This window comes from Oncorhynchus gorbuscha, linkage group LG26, assembly GCF_021184085.1.
Source record: "Oncorhynchus gorbuscha isolate QuinsamMale2020 ecotype Even-year linkage group LG26, OgorEven_v1.0, whole genome shotgun sequence".
Lineage (NCBI taxonomy): Eukaryota > Metazoa > Chordata > Actinopteri > Salmoniformes > Salmonidae > Oncorhynchus > Oncorhynchus gorbuscha.
Window position 1 is genome coordinate 12032202 of NC_060198.1, and position 22918 is coordinate 12055119.

Consider the following 22918-nt stretch of genomic DNA (forward strand, 5'->3'; position numbering starts at 1 on the left):
ATAGGTGTGTATAGGTGTGTATAGTGTATAGGTGTGTATAGTGTATAGGTGTGTATAGTGTATAGGTGTGTATAGTGTATAGGTGTGTATAGTGTATAGGTGTGTATAGTGTATAGGTGTGGACAGTGTATAGGTGTGTATAGTGTATAGGTGTGTATAGGTGTGTATAGTGTATAGGTGTGTATAGTGTATAGGTGTGTATAGTGTATCGGTGTGGACAGAGTATAGGTGTGTATAGTGTATAGGTGTGGACAGTGTATAGGTGTGGACAGTGTATAGGTGTGTATAGTGTATAGGTGTGGACAGAGTATAGGTGTGGACAGAGTATAGGTGTGGACAGAGTATAGGTGTGGACAGAGTATAGGTGTGGACAGAGTATAGGTGTGGACAGAGTATAGGTGTGGACAGAGTATAGGTGTGTATAGTGTATAGGTGTGTACAGTGTATAGGTGTGTATAGTGTATAGGTGTGTATAGTGTATAGGTGTGTATAGTGTATAGGTGTGGACCGAGTATAGGTGTGTACAGTGTATAGGTGTGTATAGGGTGTAGGTGTGGACAGAGTATAGGTGTGTAAAGTGTATAGGTGTGGACAGTGTATAGGTGTGTATAGTGTATAGGTGTGTATAGTGTATAGGTGTGGACAGAGTATAGGTGTGTAGTGTATAGGTGTGTATAGTGTATAGGTGTGGACAGTGTATAGGTGTGGACAGTGTATAGGTGTGGACAGTGTATAGGTGTGGACAGAGTATAGGTGTGGACAGTGTATAGGTGTGGACAGTGTATAGGTGTGTATAGAGTATAGGTGTGTATAGTGTATAGGTGTGTATAGGTGTGGACAGTGTATAGGTGTGGACAGTGTATAGGTGTGTATAGTGTATAGGTGTGGACAGTGTATAGGTGTGTATAGTGTATAGGTGTGGACTGAGTATAGGTGTTGACAGAGTATAGGTGTGTATAGTGTATAGGTGTGGACAGTGTATAGGTGTGGACAGTGTATAGGTGCGTATAGTGTATAGGTGTGGACTGAGTATAGGTATGGACATAGTATAGGTGTGTACAGAGTATAGGTGTGGACAGTGTATAGGTGTGTATAGTGTATAGGTGTGGACAGAGTATATGTGTGGACAGAGTCCAGTGTGTATAGTGTATAGGTGTGGACTGAGTATAGGTATGGACATAGTATATGTGTGGACAAAGTCCATTGTGTATAGTGTATAGGTGTGGACAGAGTATAGACGTGGACAGAGTATAGACGTGGACAGAGTATAGACGTGGACAGAGTATAGACGTGGACAGAGTATAGACGTGGACAGAGTATAGGTGTGGACAGAGTAGAGGTGTGTATAGTGTATAGGTGTGGACAGAGTATAGGCGTGTATAGTGTATAGGCGTGGACAGAGTATAGGTGTGGACAGAGTATAGGTGTGGACAGAGTATAGGTGTGGACAGAGTATAGGTGTGGACAGAGTAGAGGTGTGGACAGAGTATAGACGTGGACAGAGTATAGGTGTGGACAGAGTATAGGTGTGGACAGAGTATAGGTGTAGACAGAGTAGAGATGTGTATAGTGTATAGGTGTGGACAGAGTATAGGCGTGGACAGAGTATAGGTGTGTATAGTGTATAGGCGTGGACAGAGTATAGGTGTGGACAGAGTATAGGTGTGGACAGAGTATAGGTGTGGACACAGTAGAGGTGTGGACAGAGTAGAGGTGTGGACAGAGTAGAGGTGTGGACAGAGTATAGACGTGGACAGAGTATAGACGTGGACAGAGTATAGACGTGGACAGAGTATAGACGTGGACAGAGTATAGACGTGGACAGAGTATAGACGTGGACAGAGTATAGGTGTGGACAGAGTATAGGTGTGGACAGAGTATAGGTGTGTATAGTGTATAGGTGTGGACAGTGTATAGGTGTGTATAGTGTATAGGTGTGGACTGAGTATAGGTATGGACATAGTATAGGTGTGTACAGAGTATAGGTGTGGACAGTGTATAGGTGTGTATAGTGTATAGGTGTGGACAGAGTATATGTGTGGACAAAGTCCAGTGTGTATAGTGTATAGGTGTGGACAGAGTATAGACGTGGACAGAGTATAGACGTGGACAGAGTATAGGTGTGGACAGAGTATAGGTGTGGACAGAGTATAGGTGTGTATAGTGTATAGGTGTGGACTGAGTATAGGTGTGTACAGTGTATAGTGTATAGGTGTGGACAGAGTATATGTGTGGACAAAGTCCATTGTGTATAGTGTATAGGTGTGGACAGAGTATAGACGTGGACAGAGTATAGGTGTGTATAGTGTATAGACGTGGACAGAGTATAGGTGTGTATAGTGTATAGACGTGGACAGAGTATAGGTGTGGACAGAGTATAGACGTGGACAGAGTATAGGTGTGGACAGAGTATAGGTGTGGACAGAGTATAGGTGTGGACAGAGTAGAGATGTGTATAGTGTATAGGTGTGTATAGTGTATAGGTGTGGACAGAGTATAGGCGTGGACAGAGTATAGGCGTGTATAGTGTATAGGCGTGGACAGAGTATAGGTGTGGACAGAGTATAGGTGTGGACAGAGTATAGGTGTGGACAGAGTATAAGTGTGGACACAGTAGAGGTGTGGACAGAGTATAGACGTGGACAGAGTATAGACGTGGACAGAGTATAGACGTGGACAGAGTATAGACGTGGACAGAGTATAGACGTGGACAGAGTATAGGTGTGGACAGAGTATAGGTGTGGACAGAGTATAGGTGTGTATAGTGTATAGGTGTGGACAGTGTATAGGTGTGTATAGTGTATAGGTGTGGACTGAGTATAGGTATGGACATAGTATAGGTGTGGACAGTGTATAGGTGTGTATAGTGTATAGGTGTGGACAGAGTATATGTGTGGACAAAGTCCAGTGTGTATAGTGTATAGGTGTGGACAGAGTATAGACGTGGACAGAGTATAGACGTGGACAGAGTATAGACGTGGACAGAGTATAGGTGTGGACAGAGTATAGGTGTGGACAGAGTATAGGTGTGTATAGTGTATAGGTGTGGACTGAGTATATGTGTGGACAAAGTCCATTGTGTATAGTGTATAGGTGTGGACAGAGTATAGACGTGGACAGAGTATAGACGTGGACAGAGTATAGACGTGGACAGAGTATAGACGTGGACAGAGTATAGACGTGGACAGAGTATAGACGTGGACAGAGTATAGACGTGGACAGAGTATAGGTGTGGACAGAGTATAGGTGTGGACAGAGTATAGGTGTGGACAGAGTATAGGCGTGGACAGAGTATAGGCGTGGACAGAGTATAGGTGTGTATAGTGTATAGTGTATAGGTGTGGACATAGTATATGTGTGGACAAAGTCCATTGTGTATAGTGTATAGGTGTGGACAGAGTATATGTGTGGACAAAGTCCATTGTGTATAGTGTATAGGTGTGGACATAGTATATGTGTGGACAAAGTCCATTGTGTATAGTGTATAGGTGTGGACAGAGTATATGTGTGGACAAAGTCCATTGTGTATAGTGTATAGGTGTGGACAGAGTATATGTGTGGACAAAGTCCATTGTGTATAGTGTATAGGTGTGGACATAGTATATGTGTGGACAAAGTCCATTGTGTATAGTGTATAGGTGTGGACAGAGTATATGTGTGGACAAAGTCCATTGTGTATAGTGTATAGGTGTGGACATAGTATATGTGTGGACAAAGTCCATTGTGTATAGTGTATAGGTGTGGACAGTGTATAGGTGTGGACAGAGTATAGACGTGGACAGAGTATAGACGTGGACAGAGTATAGGCGTGGACAGAGTATAGGCGTGGACAGAGTATAGGCGTGGACAGAGTATAGGTGTGGACAGAGTAGAGACGTGGACAGAGTAGAGACGTGGACAGAGTAGAGACGTGGACACAGTAGAGACGTGGACACAGTAGAGACGTGGACAGAGTAGAGACGTGGACAGAGTAGAGACGTGGACAGAGTAGAGACGTGGACAGAGTATAGGCGTGGACAGAGTATAGGCGTGGACAGAGTATAGGCGTGGACAGAGTATAGGCGTGGACAGAGTATAGGCGTGGACAGAGTATAGGCGTGGACAGAGTATAGGTGTGGACAGAGTATAGGTGTGGACAGAGTATAGGTGTGGACAGAGTGTAGGTGTGGACAGAGTATAGGTGTGGACAGAGTATATGTGTGGACAGAGTATAGGTGTGGACAGAGTATAGGTGTGGACAGAGTATAGGTGTGGACAGAGTATAGGTGTGGACAGAGTATAGGCGTGGACAGAGTATAGGCGTGGACAGAGTATAGGTGTGGACAGAGTATAGACGTGGACAGAGTATAGACGTGGACAGAGTATAGACGTGGACAGAGTATAGACGTGGACAGAGTATAGACGTGGACAGAGTATAGACGTGGACAGAGTATAGGTGTGTATAGTGTATAGGTGCGGACAGAGTATAGGTGTGGACACAGTATAGGTGTGTATAGGTGTGGACAGAGTATAGGTGTGGACAGAGTAGAGGTGTGTATAGTGTATAGGTGTGGACAGAGTATAGGTGTGTACACAGTAGAGGTGTGTGTGTGTCTGACCTGTAGCAGTGAGCAGCAGGGAGTAGTCGTGTCCGTTGAGGTACTCCATAGCTGTGATGCGGGTGTAGCGAGGGTTCCCGTTGTAGAAATAGTCCAACCTCTCCGCCTTCTCCCAGTCCCAGAAACTACAGAACACACATACACTTCAGTCACTGACAGCACTTCAGTCACTCCCAGCACTCCAGTCACTCCCAGCACTCCAGTCACTCCCAGCACTCCAGTCACTCCCAGCACTCCAGTCACTCCCAGCACTCCAGTCACTCCCAGCACTCCAGTCACTCCCAGCACTCCAGTCACTCCCAGCACTTCAGTCACTCCCAGCACTTCAGTCACTCCCAGCACTTCAGTCACTCCCAGCACTTTAGTCACTTCCAGCACTATACATCAAACCAAGTGTCTGTAGCACTGCCAGCTATGTTTCTATGTGCGTCACTGGACTGTGTCATGGCCCTGATAGGGGACAGACTTTTTCTCAGGGCTGCCACTACAGCATGTGTCTGAATGACCTGGTTCTGATGACTTTCAAACTCTTTTCACAGAGACGAACACAAATAACCCACACCATATGGCTTGTTTCCACATATCCAGGCCTCAGATCAGCAAACAAACACAGTCAATGGCCACATCTCAAATGGCTTCCTCTTTCTCACATACTGTCGTGCTCCTTGTGTGAAAAGTTTCTGAAGGCACTGTTTGTCTCTGGCCAAAGTAGAGCATCACGTACAGGGATGTACGAGACAGTCAATAATGCATCTCAAATATAGCTGGGGCGTTGCGCACAAGACAGCAGTCTCTCACCAGATGCTGTCTTTGTCTGCCACGGCGATGCAGGGGTTGAAGGGGTGGAACTTGACCACGGAGGGAACGCCAGGGTTACGGTTGATGAAGATCTGGTCGTCCAGACGCGTCACGCCTAGAGGGGGAGGAGACACTATCAGTCAGCTGACACCAAACAAGAATCAAACAGTCAGTCATAGATAAATAAAAAATGTACAAAATGTAAACGGTCAAACAATTACAATCCATATATATATTATTTGCCTTCATCAATTCATGAAAATAAGTCAAGCGGTCTATATTTATATGGGTGTGTGACTGTGGTATCATGATAGTAAAGATATGTTTGGATGAAAACCCTCTTGTATCTCCCATAAAGATTGGAACATTTGCTCGTGAGAGCCCTATTCAATAGTCGCATTACAATCCTTGTCTAAAAAGGACTGGCTCGCTGCCATGACAAGCATCACTTGTGTCGTCAAGGTGTCCTTCGGGCTATCTGGAATGTCTCAAAGTGGACTGTCAAGAATTTCAGAGAAGAAATACTAATTGAAAAAAATATTTCATAAAGTCGGGAACAAAAGAAATACCGGAGGAAAATGTTTTTTAATGTAGCCTAGCAAGACCTTGGCAAGGATTTCAGACTCTGAAAAGGTGTTAATTAAAAGCTAGTCTTGTCTGTGTCGTTTTCTCTACCATGCAAAATTCAATACTGCGAGCGGGAAACCTTGTATTGTTGCTTTCAGCAAACTCATCACGTTTTTCATCACAAAGAAAACAGTTCAATCAGTTTTTTAGAAGCCTTTGAGGTTGATTCCCCGGCTCTCTTCTTTCCTGTCTCTGTTCCCCGGCTCTCTTCTTTCCTGTCTCTGTTCCCCCGGCTCTCTTCTTTCCTGTCTCTGTTCCCCCGGCTCTCTTCTTTCCTGTCTCCGTTCCCCGGCTCTCTTCTTTCCTGTCTCTGTTCCCCCGGCTCTCTTCTTTCCTGTCTCTGTTCCCCCGGCTCTCTTCTTTCCTGTCTCTGTTCCCCCGGCTCTCTTCTTTCCTGTCTCTGTTCCCCCGGCTCTCTTCTTTCCTGTCTCTGTTCCCCCGGCTCTCTTCTTTCCTGTCTCTGTTCCCCCGGCTCTCTTCTTTCCTGTCTCTGTTCCCCCGGCTCTCTTCTTTCCTGTCTCTGTTCCCCCGGCTCTCTTCTTTCCTGTCTCTGTTCCCCCGGCTCTCTTCTTTCCTGTCTCTGTTCCCCGGCTCTCTTCTTTCCTGTCTCTGTTCCCCGGCTCTCTTCTTTCCTGTCTCTGTTCCCCCGGCTCTCTTCTTTCCTGTCTCTGTTCCCCCGGCTCTCTTCTTTCCTGTCTCTGTTCCCCGGCTCTCTTCTTTCCTGTCTCTGTTCCCCCGGCTCTCTTCTTTCCTGTCTCTGTTCCCCCGGCTCTCTTCTTTCCTGTCTCTGTTCCCCCGGCTCTCTTCTTTCCTGTCTCTGTTCCCCGGCTCTCTTCTTTCCCGTCTCTGTTCCCCCGGCTCTCTTCTTTCCTGTCTCTGTTCCCCCGGCTCTCTTCTTTCCTGTCTCTGTTCCCCCGGCTCTCTTCTTTCCTGTCTCTGTTCCCCCGGCTCTCTTCTTTCCTGTCTCTGTTCCCCGGCTCTCTTCTTTCCTGTCTCTGTTCCCCGGCTCTCTTCTTTCCTGTCTCTGTTCCCCGGCTCTCTTCTTTCCTGTCTCTGTTCCCCGGCTCTCTTCTTTCCTGTCTCTGTTCCCCCGGCTCTCTTCTTTCCTGTCTCTGTTCCCCCGGCTCTCTTCTTTCCTGTCTCTGTTCCCCGGCTCTCTTCTTTCCTGTCTCTGTTCCCCGGCTCTCTTCTTTCCTGTCTCTGTTCCCCGGCTCTCTTCTTTCCTGTCTCTGTTCCCCGGCTCTCTTCTTTCCTGTCTCTGTTCCCCCGGCTCTCTTCTTTCCTGTCTCTGTTCTCCGGCTCTCTTCTTTCATGTCTGTTGCCTTCCCTGTTTTTTTTCTTCCCCACTCTTGACCCTCTATCAAGTTTTACTTGTCTCCTTTCTCACCCCCTCAGTCTCTACTCCTCCCTCTCTATTCTTTGTCACCCTCTAACTCCCCCTATCGGTCTCCCTCGCTTTCTCTTCAAATGTGCCCGCTTTCTCTTCAAATGTACCCCCTCCCTCCCCCTGTCTTTTCTCTGTCTGTCCATCTCCCCAGAGGCAGGAGAATGAATGAGGGCAGCCCTGATCTTTCAGTCTCTCAACTTTAGAGGATGGCAGAAAGGGATGGTTAAAAGGGGAGAGAGCGATACATGCGTATGTGAGCCTCAGCTCTGACGCCAATGGACTCGTGAGCGTGCGTGTGTGTGTGTGTGTGTGTGTACGCCCATGTGTGTTGTAGGAGCTGGCAGTGACGTGGGAGTGTTAGCCATTCTGTTTGAGCAGGCTCTGACTTCAAAGGGGGAGCTGGGGAGCTGCGCTGAAGCCTGGGGTCTTTAATGTGTGTGTGTAGTGTGTCTGTGTGTGTGTGTGTGTGTTGGAGCTTTTGGAACAAGGGGGGATTCCAATAGATCCTCGAACCCACTCTAACATACTCACGTTCCCCTCACTGGTGTGTTTCACTCTTCAAATATCTCCCTATCCCCCTGCCAAGGTATGTGTGACGTGCATGGGCACAGGTTTTTGTTCTTCTATACTGTGGGTGAGTGACAGCAAATCTACACAAGTGTGTGTAGCGATGCATCGTGGATCTGTGTATTTATGTGTAGCTATGCATAGTGTTTGTGTGTGTCACCTCTCTGCGTGATGCGTTGGCTCTGTTTTCGAACGCGGGCGTTCCTCAGGAACCTCCACTCCCTCTCTTTCCTCACCTGACTCTCCACATCATGCTCCTCTGGAATCTAGAGAGAGAAAGAGAGCCAGAAAAAGTTTACATACACTTAGGTTGGAGTCACTAAAACTCGTTTTTCAACCACTCCACAAATTTCTTGTTAACAAACTATAGTTTTGGCAAGTCAGTTAGGATGTCTACTATGTGCATGACAAGTACATTTTCAAACAATTGTTAACAGACAGATTATTTCACTTATAATTCACTATCACAATTCCAGTGGGTCAGAAGTTTACATACACTAAGTTGACTGTGCCTTGAAAAACAGCTTGGAAATTCCAGAAAATGATGTCATGGCTTTAGAAGCTTCTGATAGGCTAATTGACATAATTTGAGTCATATGGAGGTGCACCCGTGGATGTATTTCAAAGCCTACCTTCAAACTCAGTGCCTCTTTGCTTAACATCATGGGAAAATCAAAAGAAATCAGCCAAAAATTGGAGATCTCCACAAGTCTGGTTCATCCTTGGGAGCAATTTCCAAACACCTGAAGGTACCACGTTCATCTGTACAAACAATAGTACGCAAGTATGAACACCATGGGACGACGCAGCCGTCATACAGCTCAGGAAGGAGACGCGTTCCGTCTCCTAGAGATGAACGTACTTTTGTGCGAAAAGTGCAAATCAATCCCAGAACAGCAAAGGATCTTGTGAAGATGCTGGAGGAAACGGGTACAAAAGTATCTATATCCACAGTAAAACAAGTCCTATATCGACATAACCTGAAAGGCCGCTCAGCAAGTAAGAAGCCACTGCTCCAAAACCGCCATAAAAAAGCCAGACTACAGTTTGCAACTGCACATGGAGACAAAGATCGTACTATTTGGAGAAATGTCCCCTAGTCTGAGGAAACAAAAATAGAACTGTTTGGCCATAATGACCATCATTATGTTTGGAGGAAAAAGGGGGAAGCTTGCAAGCCGAAGAACACCATCCCAACCGTCAAGCACGGGGGTGGCAGCATCATGTTGTGGGGGTGCTTTGCTGCAGGAAGGACTGGTGCACCTCACAAAATAGATGGCATCATGAGGGAGGAAAATTATGTGGTTATATTGAAGCAACATCTCAAGACATCAGTCAGGAAGTTAAAGCTTGGTCGCAAATGGATCTTCCAAATGGACAATGACCCCAAGCAGACTTCAAAAGTTGTGGCAAAATGGCTTAAGGGCAACAAAGTCAATTTATTGGAGTGGCCATCACAAAGCCCTGACCTCAATCCTATTGAAGATTTGTGGGCAATACTGAAAAGTGTGTGCGAACAGGGAGGTCGACAAACCCGACTCAGTTCCACAAGCTCTGTCAGGAGGAATGGGCCAAAATTCACCCAACTTATTGTGGGAAGCTTGTGGAAGGCTACCTGACCCAAGTTAAACAGTATAAAGGCAATGCTACCAAATACTAATTGAGTGTATGTAAACTTCTGACCCAGTGGGAATGTGATGAAATAATTAAAAGCTGAAATCAATAATTCTCTCTACTATTAATCTGACATTTCACATTCATAAAATAAAGTGGTGATCCTAACTGACTTAAGACAGGGCATTTTTACTCGGATTAAATGCCAGGAATTGTGAAAAACTTCCACTGTACCTGTTGTTCTATCAGATTGAATAGGGCAGAAGCAGGTCTAAACTGGAAGTGGTTACAGCGCTAAAAGAGGAAGACACTTGCTTCCCTTCCTCTCGCTCCCCTCAAATTATACTCATTCATGGTCTTGCATAAAGACAAGAGCTTCTTGATACTGGGCTAAATGAACATGGTTGCCTCTCAGGCTGCTAAGTGTTCTCTCCCACGTTTCAAACCACCCTCATCCTCTTCCTGCCCATCTAACACTCTTATCTCACCCTCTCCTCTCGTTCTGTCCATCCCGTTCTTTGGAATGATGGGTTAATGAGACAAATGAAGAGGATCGCCTCGTAGGCTTGAAGTGTTAAAAGCTCTATCCTTGCTTGTCCTCTCATCTCTCCTCCCCCTCTATCCATTCCTTAACCCCTCCCTCCCTCGCTCTCCATCCATCACCTCTCTGAGGGCTGCCTCTGGCTGTGTTGAGGGGTTTTCTCCTCCCTCACACTCCCATAGCCCCCTCTTTCTCTCCATCCATTCATCCCTCTCAGGCTGTGTTGAGGGGTTTTCTCCCCCCTCACACTCCCATGGCCCCCTCTTTCTCTCCATCCATTCATCCCTCTCAGGCTGTGTTGAGGGGTTTTCTCCTCCCTCACACTCCCATAGCCCCCTCTTTCTCTCCATCCATTCATCCCTCTCTTTCTGAGGGCTGCCTCCCAGGCTGTGTTGAGGGGTTTTCTCCTCCCTCACACTCCCATAGCCCCCTCTTTCTCTCCATCCATTCATCCCTCTCAGGCTGTGTTGAGGGGTTTTCTCCTCCCTCACACTCCCATGGCCCCCTCTTTCTCTCCATCCATTCATCCCTCTCTTTCTGAGGGCTGCCTCCCAGGCTGTGTTGAGGGGTTTTCTCCTCCCTCACACTCCCATAGCCCCCTCTTTCTCTCCATCCATTCATCCCTCTCAGGCTGTGTTGAGGGGTTTTCTCCTCCCTCACACTCCCATGGCCCCCTCTTTCTCTCCATCCATTCATCCCTCTCAGGCTGTGTTGAGGGGTTTTCTCCTCCCTCACACTCCCATAGCCCCCTCTTTCTCTCCATCCATTCATCCCTCTCAGGCTGTGTTGAGGGGTTTTCTCCTCCCTCACACTCCCATGGCCCCCTCTTTCTCTCCATCCATTCATCCCTCTCTTTCTGAGGGCTGCCTCCCAGGCTGTGTTGAGGGGTTTTCTCCTCCCTCACACTCCCATAGCCCCCTCTTTCTCTCCATCCATTCATCCCTCTCAGGCTGTGTTGAGGGGTTTTCTCCTCCCTCACACTCCCATGGCCCCCTCTTTCTCTCCATCCATTCATCCCTCTCAGGCTGTGTTGAGGGGTTTTCTCCTCCCTCACACTCCCATAGCCCCCTCTTTCTCTCCATCCATTCATCCCTCTCAGGCTGTGTTGAGGGGTTTTCTCCCCCCTCACACTCCCATAGCCCCCTCTTTCTCTCCATCCATTCATCCCTCTCAGGCTGTGTTGAGGGGTTTTCTCCTCCCTCACACTCCCATGGCCCCCTCTTTCTCTCCATCAATTCATCCCTCTCTTTCTGAGGGCTGCCTCCCAGGCTGTGTTGAGGGGTTTTCTCCTCCCTCACACTCCCATAGCCCCCTCTTTCTCTCCATCCATTCATCCCTCTCAGGCTGTGTTGAGGGGTTTTCTCCTCCCTCACACTCCCATGGCCCCCTCTTTCTCTCCATCCATTCATCCCTCTCAGGCTGTGTTGAGGGGTTTTCTCCTCCCTCACACTCCCATAGCCCCCTCTTTCTCTCCATCCATTCATCCCTCTCAGGCTGTGTTGAGGGGTTTTCTCCTCCCTCACACTCCCATGGCCCCCTCTTTCTCTCCATCCATTCATCCCTCTCTTTCTGAGGGCTGCCTCCCAGGCTGTATTGAGGGGTTTCCTCCATCCCTTAGTCCCTGACAGGGAGAGAATCATTAGCGAACATCAATTGAGGTCCTCTGGTGTAATTGCAGAGGGCAAGGAAGGGATTGAGTTTGAGTGTTTCCCTGTGTGTACGCGTGTGTCTGTGCATGCGTGCATTTGTGTGTAGATCTGTGTGTGTTTCTAAGTGGAGGTGTGTGCATGCGTGCATTTGTGTGCAGATCTGTGTGTGTTTCTAAGTGGAGGTGTGTGCATGTCTGTTTCTGTGCGTCCGTGTGAGCGTACATGTCCCTGTGTGTATAGCTGTATCCATTAGCATTATGGACAGGGCTGGTAATGCACAGAGAAAGGCTGTAATGGAGTGTAATGGTGGAGGGTTGTGAGGCCAGACTGTTGCTGCTTATTAAGTACATGCCCCACCAGGCTCCCTGCTCTGCCCTCTGAATAATAAACACTAACAGAGCAGCCACACACTGATTGCATCCCAAATGGCACCCTAGTCCCCATGTACTTTTGACCAGGGCCCATAGTGCGTTTTCTAGGGGATAGGGAGCCATTTCGGACACAGCCACTGACTGCTACTGCAGCTGCAACCGCATGTGGATTCATATGCTCTGGTAATCACCACCAAGCACTCACAGTGACATAACATGTAGAGGGGTGGAGGGAGGGACAGCTGGAGGGGGGTGGAGCGAGACAGGGATGGTAGAGAGAGAGAGAGCGAGTAGAAGGGGAGGGGGGAGTAAAAAAGGGGGGAGAGAAAGAGGGTAGAAGGGGAGAGAGAAAGAGTCGAAAGGGGGATAGAAAAATAATGATTCAATAAAGGAAATAGCGTGTGCAAGTCACTGTTTGCTTGGACATCTCTCCAGTGCTAAGACACTAAGGCCGGCCTCAGTCAGAGCTGATGAGTGTGTGTGTAGGTGTGTGTGTCAAGGTGAGAGGCTGTCATGATGATGGGTCTCAGCTAGGGCTCCAAGGATATGGGCTAATAATTGAATTGGCATGACAATGAATGAAAAAGCCGGTACAGTAGAGGTTGTGATAGGGTAGGCACCAAAGTGTTGGTCAGTTTCCCAGGGGACCCTTACTACATTTGAATGTTACATTCATGTCGCAAAAAAAAAACGATGTGGACATCTCAGCCCTATGTGGACATCTCAGCCCTATGTGGACATCTCAGCCCTATGTGGACATCTCAGCCCTATGTGGACAACTCAGCCCTATGTGGACAACTCAGCCCTATGTGGACAACTCAGCCCTATGTGGACAACTCAGCCCTATGTGGACAACTCAGCCCTATGTGGACAACTCAGCCCTATGTGGACAACTCAGCCCTATGTGGACAACTCAGCCCTATGTGGACAGACTTTCAGACACAAAGGCTCTTTATGGGAGTGTTACAGAAATTGCAAACACAGCTTTCTCATTTGTACTTCTGCAAAGTGCATACCTCTCCCGCTCTCGTTTTCCTCCCTCTCTCCTATCCGTCTCAACTCACCCCTTCTATACCATGTCCCCACTTTGTTCCTGCCTCTCTCCTATCCGTCTCAACTCACCCCTTCTATACCATGTCCCCACTTTGTTCCTCCCTCTCTCCTATCCGTCTCAACTCACCCCATCTATACCATGTCCCCACTTTGTTCCTCCCTCTCTCCTATCCGTCTCAACTCACCCCATCACCCCTTCTATACCATGTCCCCACTTTGTTCCTCCCTCTCTCCTATCCGTCTCAACTCACCCCATCACCCCTTCTATACCATGTCCCCACTTTGTTCCTCACTCTCTCCTATCCGTCTCAACTCACCCCATCACCCCTTCTATACCATGTCCCCACTTTGTTCCTCCCTCTCTCCTATCCGTCTCAACTCACCCCATCACCCCTTCTATACCATGTCCCCACTTTGTTCCTCCCTCTCTCCTATCCGTCTCAACTCACCCCATCACCCCATCTATACCATGTCCCCACTTTGTTCCTCCCTCTCTCCTATCCGTCTCAACTCACCCCATCACCCCTTCTATACCATGTCCCCACTTTGTTCCTCCCTCTCTCCTATCTGTCTCAACTCACCCCATCACCCCTTCTATACCATGTCCCCACTTTGTTCCTCCCTCTCTCCTATCCGTCTCAACTCACCCCATCACCCCTTCTATACCATGTCCCCACTTTGTTCCTCCCTCTCTCCTATCCGTCTCAACTCACCCCATCACCCCTTCTATACCATGTCCCCACTTTGTTCCTCCCTCTCTCCTATCCGTCTCAACTCACCCCATCAACCCTTCTATACCATGTCCCCACTTTGTTCCTCCCTCTCTCCTATCCGTCTCAACTCACCCCATCACCCCTTCTATACCATGTCCCCACTTTGTTCCTCCCTCTCTCCTATCCGTCTCAACTCACCCCATCACCCCTTCTATACCATGTCCCCACTTTGTTCCTCCCTCTCTCCTATCCGTCTCAACTCACCCCATCACCCCTTCTATACCATGTCCCCACTTTGTTCCTCCCTCTCTCCTATCCGTCTCAACTCACCCCATCACCCCTTCTATACCATGTCCCCACTTTGTTCCTCCCTCTCTCCTATCCGTCTCAACTCACCCCATCACCCCTTCTATACCATGTCCCCACTTTGTTCCTCCCTCTCTCCTATCCGTCTCAACTCACCCCATCACCCCTTCTATACCATGTCCCCACTTTGTTCCTGCCTCTCTCCTATCCGTCTCAACTCACCCCATCACCCCTTCTATACCATGTCCCCACTTTGTTCCTCCCTCTCTCCTATCCGTCTCAACTCACCCCATCACTCCTTCTATACCATGTCCCCACTTTGTTCCTCCCTCTCTCCTATCCGTCTCAACTCACCCCGTCACCCCTTCTATACCATTTCCCCACTTTGTTCCTCCCTCTCTCCTATCCGTCTCAACTCACCCCATCACCCCTTCTATACCATGTCCCCACTTTGTTCCTCCCTCTCTCCTATCCGTCTCAACTCACCCCATCACCCCTTCTATACCATGTCCCCACTTTGTTCCTCCCTCTCTCCTATCCGTCTCAACTCACCCCATCACCCCTTCTATACCATTTCCCCACTTTGTTCCTCCCTCTCTCCTATCCGTCTCAACTCACCCCATCACCCCTTCTATACCATGTCCCCACTTTGTTCCTCCCTCTCTCCTATCCGTCTCAACTCACCCCATCACCCCTTCTATACCATTTCCCCACTTTGTTCCTGCCTCTCTGTACTGTTTCTCAAGCCCCTTCTCTCTTTTCCACCTACAGTCTCTCACCATCCATCTCTCTCTTTCTCTCTCTCACCTCCAGACCAGAGTCAGTTTGGCAAAGTCAAGACGAGCTGACAACGTTTATTTTTCTCTTCTTTCTTCCAGAGGAGAGGATGGAGAGATGAAAGGCTGGTTTGAGAAAGCGTTGGAGGGTGTAGCGGCTCCTATAACTGCATTATAGTTATAACTGTGTGTGAGAATGTGTGTGTGTGAGGACACTGTGTGTGCACGCATGTGCAAGTTTGTGTGTCGGAGTGTGTGTGTGTGTGTGTGTGTGTGTGTGTGTGTGTGTGTGTGTGTGTGTGTGTGTGTGTGTGTGTGTGTGTGTGTGTGTGTGTGTGTGTGTGTGTGTGTGTGTGTGTGTGTGTGTGTGTGTAGACAGCCATACACATGACTCAGCTGCTTCCTCTGACCATCAAAGGAAGGTCAGGTGCTGTAACAGGCTTAACAGCTTCCTTGAACAGGTACTGAGACACACTACAGTTGTGTGTGTGTGTGTGTGTGTGTGCAGGGGGGACGGCGAGAGAGTGTGAGAGCGAGAGTGAGAGAAAGAGGGATGAAAATAGAAAGCGAGAGAGAAGTGTAGTACAGTACCTTCATAACAGGCTGAGCAAAGTACTTGGCGCTCCAGTCACACAGCCCTGTAGACAGGTTGGCATTCATGTAGGCCTTGTGACCTCCTGGGTCATCTGCATCATCCCCGGCCTGACACACACACACACACACACACACACACACACACACACACACACACACACACACACACACACACACACACACACACACACACACACACACACACACACACACACACACACACACACACACACACACACACACACAATTAAAAATATCCTCATTTTAAACACACTACCACCAATACACACCACCCCACTCTCAGAATTCACTGTAAAAGATCATCCAAAAATAAGTGTCTGGGAGTTCTCTTTCGTAATTAATCAAACAGACTAAATTAACAAAAATGAAGCAAGTAAAGCTAAAGAAATTCTGCAGAAACATTCATTGAGCAATTGAGGTAGTTAGCATAAAATTCTTGTTTAAATGGGTAGTGGAGTCCTGAGACTGCATTTCTCCTCAACTGCCCAGTCTTCCTTTTACTATCGACTTCAGAAGAAAGTTAAAGTCGCTGTCGCTCAACATGTTCTTACGTTACTGCTTAGGTTTTTCCTTAAGAAACCAGTTCACCAGAAATGAGTTCTTAGACGTCAGGGTACCTGTTCAGAGCCGGAGGGCCCCTTGTCGAACATCTTGCGCGTGCGGGGGAACTGGTGGGAGTGGGGGCCTGTCCGCCCAGCGTGGGGGTGTAGGGGGTCGCGTGGGGGCTGTTCTCCACCACGTGTCGGGGGTTTGGGCACCTCGTTGGTCAGACTGGAGCTGCTGGCACTGGGCATGGGGGGAGAACCACTGGGAGAAGAGGTAGATTTGGGAGGGAGAGGGAGGTTAGTGTAGGTGGCAGGAGAGCATTGGTGAGAAAATGAGGACGGTGGACGTAAAGTAGTGTGTGTGTGTGTGTGTGTGTGTGTGTGTGTGTGTGTGTGTGTGTGTGTGTGTGTGTGTGTGTGTGTGTGTGTGTGTGTGTGTGTGTGTGTGTGTGTGTGTGTGTGTGTGTGTGTGTGTGTGTCTGCTACACCAATATTCCTGGTAGGGTTAAGAATATGATGACTGTGTGTATTATGAGTTGAGCGTGCGTCTTGTGTGTGTGCATGTCACTCACCCTGCCTGGTGGATGTGTGCCCCCTTGCTGGTGGGGCTGGCGGGGGCCGACTGGGTGAGAGAGCCAGAGTCCAGGATCCTCTGGGGCCGAGCGTTCATAGTGGCCTGGGGAGACAGAGACAGAGACAGGGCCTGAGAGACCGGCGACAGGAGGAGAAGAGAGATGGAGAGACCGGAGACAGGAGGAGAAGAGGGAGACAGGAGGAGAAGAGGGAGACAGGAGGAGAAGAGGGAGACAGGAGGAGAAGAGGGAGACAGGAGGAGAAGAGGGAGACAGGAGGAGAAGAGGGAGACAGGAGGAGAAGAGGGAGACAGGAGGAGAAGAGGGAGACAGGAGGAGAAGAGAGAGACAGGAGGAGAAGAGAGAGAGGAGGAGAAGAGAGAGGAGGAGGAGAAGAGAGAGGAGGAGAAGAGAGATACAGGAGGAGAAGAGGGAGACAGGAGGAGAAGAGGGAGACAGGAGAAGAGAGAGCAGGAGTACAAAAACAGAGGAATGAGAATAGCCATGAAGAGCTCAATGTAACATAAAACATAAGCAAACAGGCTACACCATACTTTGTCAGGAAACTTACTGTCCTATGTTCTGTAACTTGAACAGTTGGGTGAACTTCTACTGTATTTCAACATTTTACCCTTCAACAAATGATCTATACAACAACACCAGCAACAGCCAGACACCTTGAAATCCTCCCGGTACCGCACCGATCAAGAACAGAATCAACGCCAGTATACACTGTAACAGCTATTCACCAGAGGAGAGTAAAACTCAATAAGGGAAAGCTGATGAATAACAGCGAGTTGTTTACAAAAAGCCAGAGCAGAGAGAAAAACCCGGTTGGCTTTAGGAGATCCAGTTAACACCAGCAAACGAACACATTCAACCATCTGGAATTGCCTTTTGATTTGATTTCTATGCTAATTACCAGTGGTAGTGTGTGTATGTGTATGTGAGTTTTACGTTTACGAGTTTGTTACTACGATACGTGTGTGTGTGTGTGTGTGTGGGTTGCGGCAGCATCAATTACTTGTGTTTGAAGGCGAGCGCTTGATTAAAAAGAAGCACAGAAATGACAGTCGTTACGGACGGACTGTCACTACTCTGGGAGGCTTCACAAACTGCAGTATAAAATATGAATAAGGTGGGAGAAAACAAGTCATCATCACACCACCACCACACTGGCACATTGTAACGCCACACTAACACAGACAAAGCATTTAGGCAACAATCTCTTAACATACACACAGGCACAAACAGACACCATCACACCATCACACCATCACAGAGAAGCAGCATTTTTTTTCTTTTTGGACAGAAATCTTCAAAAAGGGTCCAATTCCTCTCATCTCCCACTGGGAGCCTTTTGCTAAGTGTTAAGTGAGATGCTCATATCAGCTAAGGAACAATGGAGATTAGCTTTCCCTCTGTACAAAGCGGGTCCAGGTATCATTATTAAACAATAGTCACAGCAAGCGGAAGAAGAGGAGAGAGAATGGCAAAAGGAGGAAGATGTGAAACGTGCCTTTTCACCACAATCAGTAAGAGGAGCTGGTGATGAAGTCGGTTTGACAGCGTAAGAAATTGAATTACTGGGATGTTATTTCCCATGTAACATACACAGCCATAATGATTCTAGCATGGAAGACAATAGGTATCGTTACCCCACAGACTAAGCTTCCTGGATGCAAAACATACCATTGTTGAGTGAGTGTGTCTCACAATTGTATGGTATAAAGTGCTTGGCTTCGAACCGACGTGTTCCACCATTGGCGCATCGTCATGGTGGGAAAACAACACGCGCATCGTTCCCCAACAGGCAACGCTTCCCAGCATAATGTAAGCAAAACATTACATAGAATTGCTGCGTAATTGTGTCCAATAATTGCATGTCATTTAAGTGCCCGGCTGGTTCAAACCAACTCGTTCCACCACCAGTGCGAACGTAGTCATCTTCGCCGCATTGGTGCACGGTTTCCCCATAGACAACGCTTCCTACCGTAATGCACTCAAAACATGACATGTTGTTGCATAATTGTACGCTGCCGAGTTCAGACGCGTCCAGTTCCGCCCCCGGTGCACTTAACGGAGACGCCAACGCGGCGGCGCTGTGGAACATCCTGTCCCACCCCCTCTCTCTACTTACTTCCCTTACTTATTCATCACTTCCAAAAGCCAAGCTAACAAAACATACACAACTAGAGAGATACTGTAGAGTATATATATATGCACCCTGTTATCACAAGGGGCTTCCCGGCGGGCCAGGAGACCTGCAACCCGACTGCTACTGCAGCAGGCAACGTTCACGGCATCTAGGTCCCAAATGGCACCCTATTCCCCTATTTGGTGCACTACTGGGCCCTGGTGAAAAGTCGTGCACTGTGTAGGGAATAGGGTGCCATTTTGGGATGCATCCCCAGCCAGTATCGCTGTACTTGTGAGTGTTGAATTATTCAAAAGGGGGATTTAAATGTTCTGCGGGCGCACAAAAGTACAGAACACCTCCCTGATCAACGATAATAGCCCTGTGAAGTGGTCTCAAACTGAGGTGTGATTGGTTGGAAAGGGGACGTGGTCTGATGGAAGGAGCAATCGGATTGTTGGGGGAGTACCGAGAGGGAGGGAGTGTGGAAGTGAGAGTGGTGATTTTCTGCTGTGTAAGGCCCAGAGATTGTGGGTTGAGAAGAGTGGGTCTCATGGTTTCCCCATTATCTCATGCAGCGGGTTTTAGAGCTTTGAGAGCTGTTTCCCCGAATGTGAGACATTCATCAAGCCTGATTCCAGATCAGTTTGTGCTCTCTTGCTAACTCCTACTGGTGGTCTGTAGGAGTCGGCACAAGAGAAAACCAGATCAGGGACCAAAAAGGGGGTATTCATTAGGAACCAAACAGAAGCAAACAGGCTGAAATGGGAAGGGATCTACCTGCACATCTGCAATAAGAAACCCTGTTGAAGGCTAACATTCACCCACAACGCCCTGGGACGACTGATATTAGAGTGTGAGAGAGTAGCCAAGACTCCCATCCAAATGCTACTTCAATCTTATCATCACAAAGTATGGACCACATACAAAAAAATGACCAATTAACCTTTAGGGTTAAACCTCCTAAGGGGCTGCAGGTAGCCGAAAGGTTGCTGGATCGAATCCCCGAGCTGACAAGGTAAAAATATGTCATTCTGCCCCTGAGCAAGGCAGTGTTCCCCGGGCGCCAAAGATGTGGATGTTGATTAAGGCAGCCCTCCGCACCTCTCTGATTCAGAGGGGTTGGCTTAAATGCGGAAGACACATTTCAGTTGGACAACTGACTAAGTACCCCCCCCCCTAAAAAATGCACTAAATGTTCATTTGGAGAACATAGAGCCTGCGTGCGTTTCACACTTCCATCCTCCTTGGCACCTGGCAACTAGGCGCTAAAAATCCTAATTAAAACAGAATTGGATTTGCTCGGTTGGACACTTAAACCAATGAGATCATTTCTCTGCTTGTCAAGGGAATGCTGTCGAGAGCTCCGGCTTCTCCGGACGCAGGCTGCACCACACCGTTACGCACTCCAGTCAATAATGTGTTTAGCACGGGACACTGAATACCTGGATTGACACTTGTTTTTAAGCGTGTGTGTGTGTGTGTGTGTGTGTGTGTGTGTGTGTGTGTGTGTGTGTGTGTGTGTGTGTGTGTGTGTGTGTGTGTGTATGTGTGTGTGTGTGTGTGTGTGTGTGAAGATGTGGGTAGACCCTCTTTGTTCTTCCCTCTGAAGTGCTGTCAGGCTGAGGAGTGTGTGACGACTAGGTAAGTGGGAAGTGGAGAATCCCTGCATCCGTGGGAGATGGCTTTTTCATTGTCGACGGGAGTAAAGTTGAGGTTTCCAGTTTTATCAGTGGCGTGAACAGGATGCACGCGGCATACAGCGTCCAATGGAATGCTTTTACACGCAGGTCCTTTAGCGACAACGCAACAACAAGAACGCGAACATAAAGTCAACGCCTCAGTGGGATGGAATGGGTTGCATAAGCGTTAGTACAGGAAGACAATTTACAGTGCAATAATTGTTTGTGCGCGTCTGTATGTCACATCACAGAAACAGTTGAAGTCGTCGCCATTCGCATTCGCTTGTTCATTAACTTTCATTTCACCGGGTAAGTGGTTAGAGGGGGGAAAAAGTCTCTACGGCAATGATCATTTAGAGGTTAAATCAGTCCATTTGAACCTGAATGTATCGTGGGGGGGGGGGGGGGGGGGGGGCAGATGAAAGAAAATCCTCCTAAAATCATCTTAGGAAGGAAAACCTTCGGGAGATGAAACAAGCACTGCAATAGAGAGAGGATAGTTCCTCCCGTGCTCATCTACAGGCGGATCAAAAGAGCAGGAAACAACAAAGAGAGAGAGGTGCATCCCAAATGACACCCTATTCACCATGTGGTGCACAACTTGAATAAGGGGTCATTTTGGGACACGTACAGAGATGCACAGGGATTTCCACCCCCCCCCACCCGTTTCTGTCTCAGAGAAGAGTTGCACAGGACTGTGGATTGTGTTGAGGAGAAAGAGTGAGTTCACTGGAGACGATACGTTTACAAGCCATGATGTTAGAGACTCATGGTGAAATGCACTTTCCTGAGACTGCAGCAGTGGCCCACATTGTATATATATATATATTTTTTTAAATACTGCGGCATCATACATTAGACTGTTGCAACGTTTCATACATTAGAGTCTGTTGCAGTGCCTCATACATTAGACTCTGTTGCAGTGCATCATACATGAGTCTGTTGCAACGTTTCATACATTAGAGTCTGTTGCAGTGCATCATACATGAGTCTATTGCAACGTTTCATACATTAGAGTCTGTTGCAGTGCATCATACATTAGAGTCTGTTGCAGTGCATCATACATGAGTCTATTGCAACGTTTCATACATTAGAGTCTGTTGCAGTGCATCATACATTAGAGTCTGTTGCAGCGTTTCATACATTAGAGTCTGTTGCAGTGCATCATACATTAGAGTCTGTTGCAGTGCATCATACATTAGAGTCTGTTGCAGTGCATCATACATGAGTCTATTGCAACGTTTCATACATTAGAGTCTGCTGCAGTGTTTCATACATTAGAGTCTGCTGCAGTGTTTCATACATTAGAGTCTGCTGCAGTGTTTCATACATTAGAGTCTGCTGCAGTGTTTCATACATTACAGTCTGCTGCAGTGTTTCATACATTAGTCTGCTGCAGTGTTTCATACATTAGTCTGCTGCAGTGTTTCATACATTAGTCTGCTGCAGTGTTTCATACATTAGAGTCTGCTGCAGTGTTTCATACATTAGTCTGCTGCAGTGTTTCATACATTAGAGTCTGCTGCAGTGTTTCATACATTACAGTCTGCTGCAGTGTTTCATACATTACAGTCTGCTGCAGTGTTTCATACATTACAGTCTGCTGCAGTGTTTCATACATTACAGTCTGCTGCAGTGTTTCATACATTACAGTCTGCTGCAGTGTTTCATACATTAGTCTGCTGCAGTGTTTCATACATTAGTCTGCTGCAGTGTTTCATACATTAGTCTGCTGCAGTGTTTCATACATTAGTCTGCTGCAGTGTTTCATACATTAGTCTGCTGCAGTGTTTCATACATTAGAGTCTGCTGCAGTGTTTCATACATTAGTCTGCTGCAGTGTTTCATACATTAGAGTCTGCTGCAGTGTTTCATACATTAGAGTCTGCTGCAGTGTTTCATACATTACAGTCTGCTGCAGTGTTTCATACATTACAGTCTCCTGCAGTGTTTCATACGTTAGAGTAGTGCTCGCCATTCGCGATCAACTGGTCGATCTTCAAGGCATTCCTAGTCGATCACCAAATATTTCTGTAGAAAAGCCAATGAACGATAAAGGCTTGCACTCCGTTTTAAATCTATTATTTTATTTTTCATTGAGTTGAGCTGTTGCCGGTAGGTGTAAAATAAAAAAGAGAATCATTTCAATTTAGGCTAAACAGTGCCTCAACAAGTGCTGATCCAACTGATCTATTTTGTTATCAAAGCTCGAGTTCTGAAATATAATATGGTCTGATTAACAATATTGGAAGGCCAATCGTACAGCCAATATGCTGTGATAATGTATTAGGCCTACAGCCCAAACCTCATTCCTACAAAATGGTATGTGAGGTTTAATGTAAAAAATATATATAATCTGAGCAATAG

At 47.5% G+C, this 22918-nt stretch overlaps 1 protein-coding gene across 1 annotated transcript in view; it reads right to left on the reverse strand.

Moving 5' to 3' along the window:
• Positions 1-22918, reverse strand: part of LOC124015084 (regulatory-associated protein of mTOR-like) — a 201669-nt gene that overhangs the window by 18909 nt on the left and 159842 nt on the right. Inside the window, 6 exon segments of the mRNA XM_046330023.1 lie at positions 4599-4723; positions 5397-5511; positions 8138-8243; positions 15592-15702; positions 16233-16422; positions 16733-16836. Of these exon segments, the coding sequence (XP_046185979.1) occupies positions 4599-4723; positions 5397-5511; positions 8138-8243; positions 15592-15702; positions 16233-16422; positions 16733-16836 (751 nt within the window).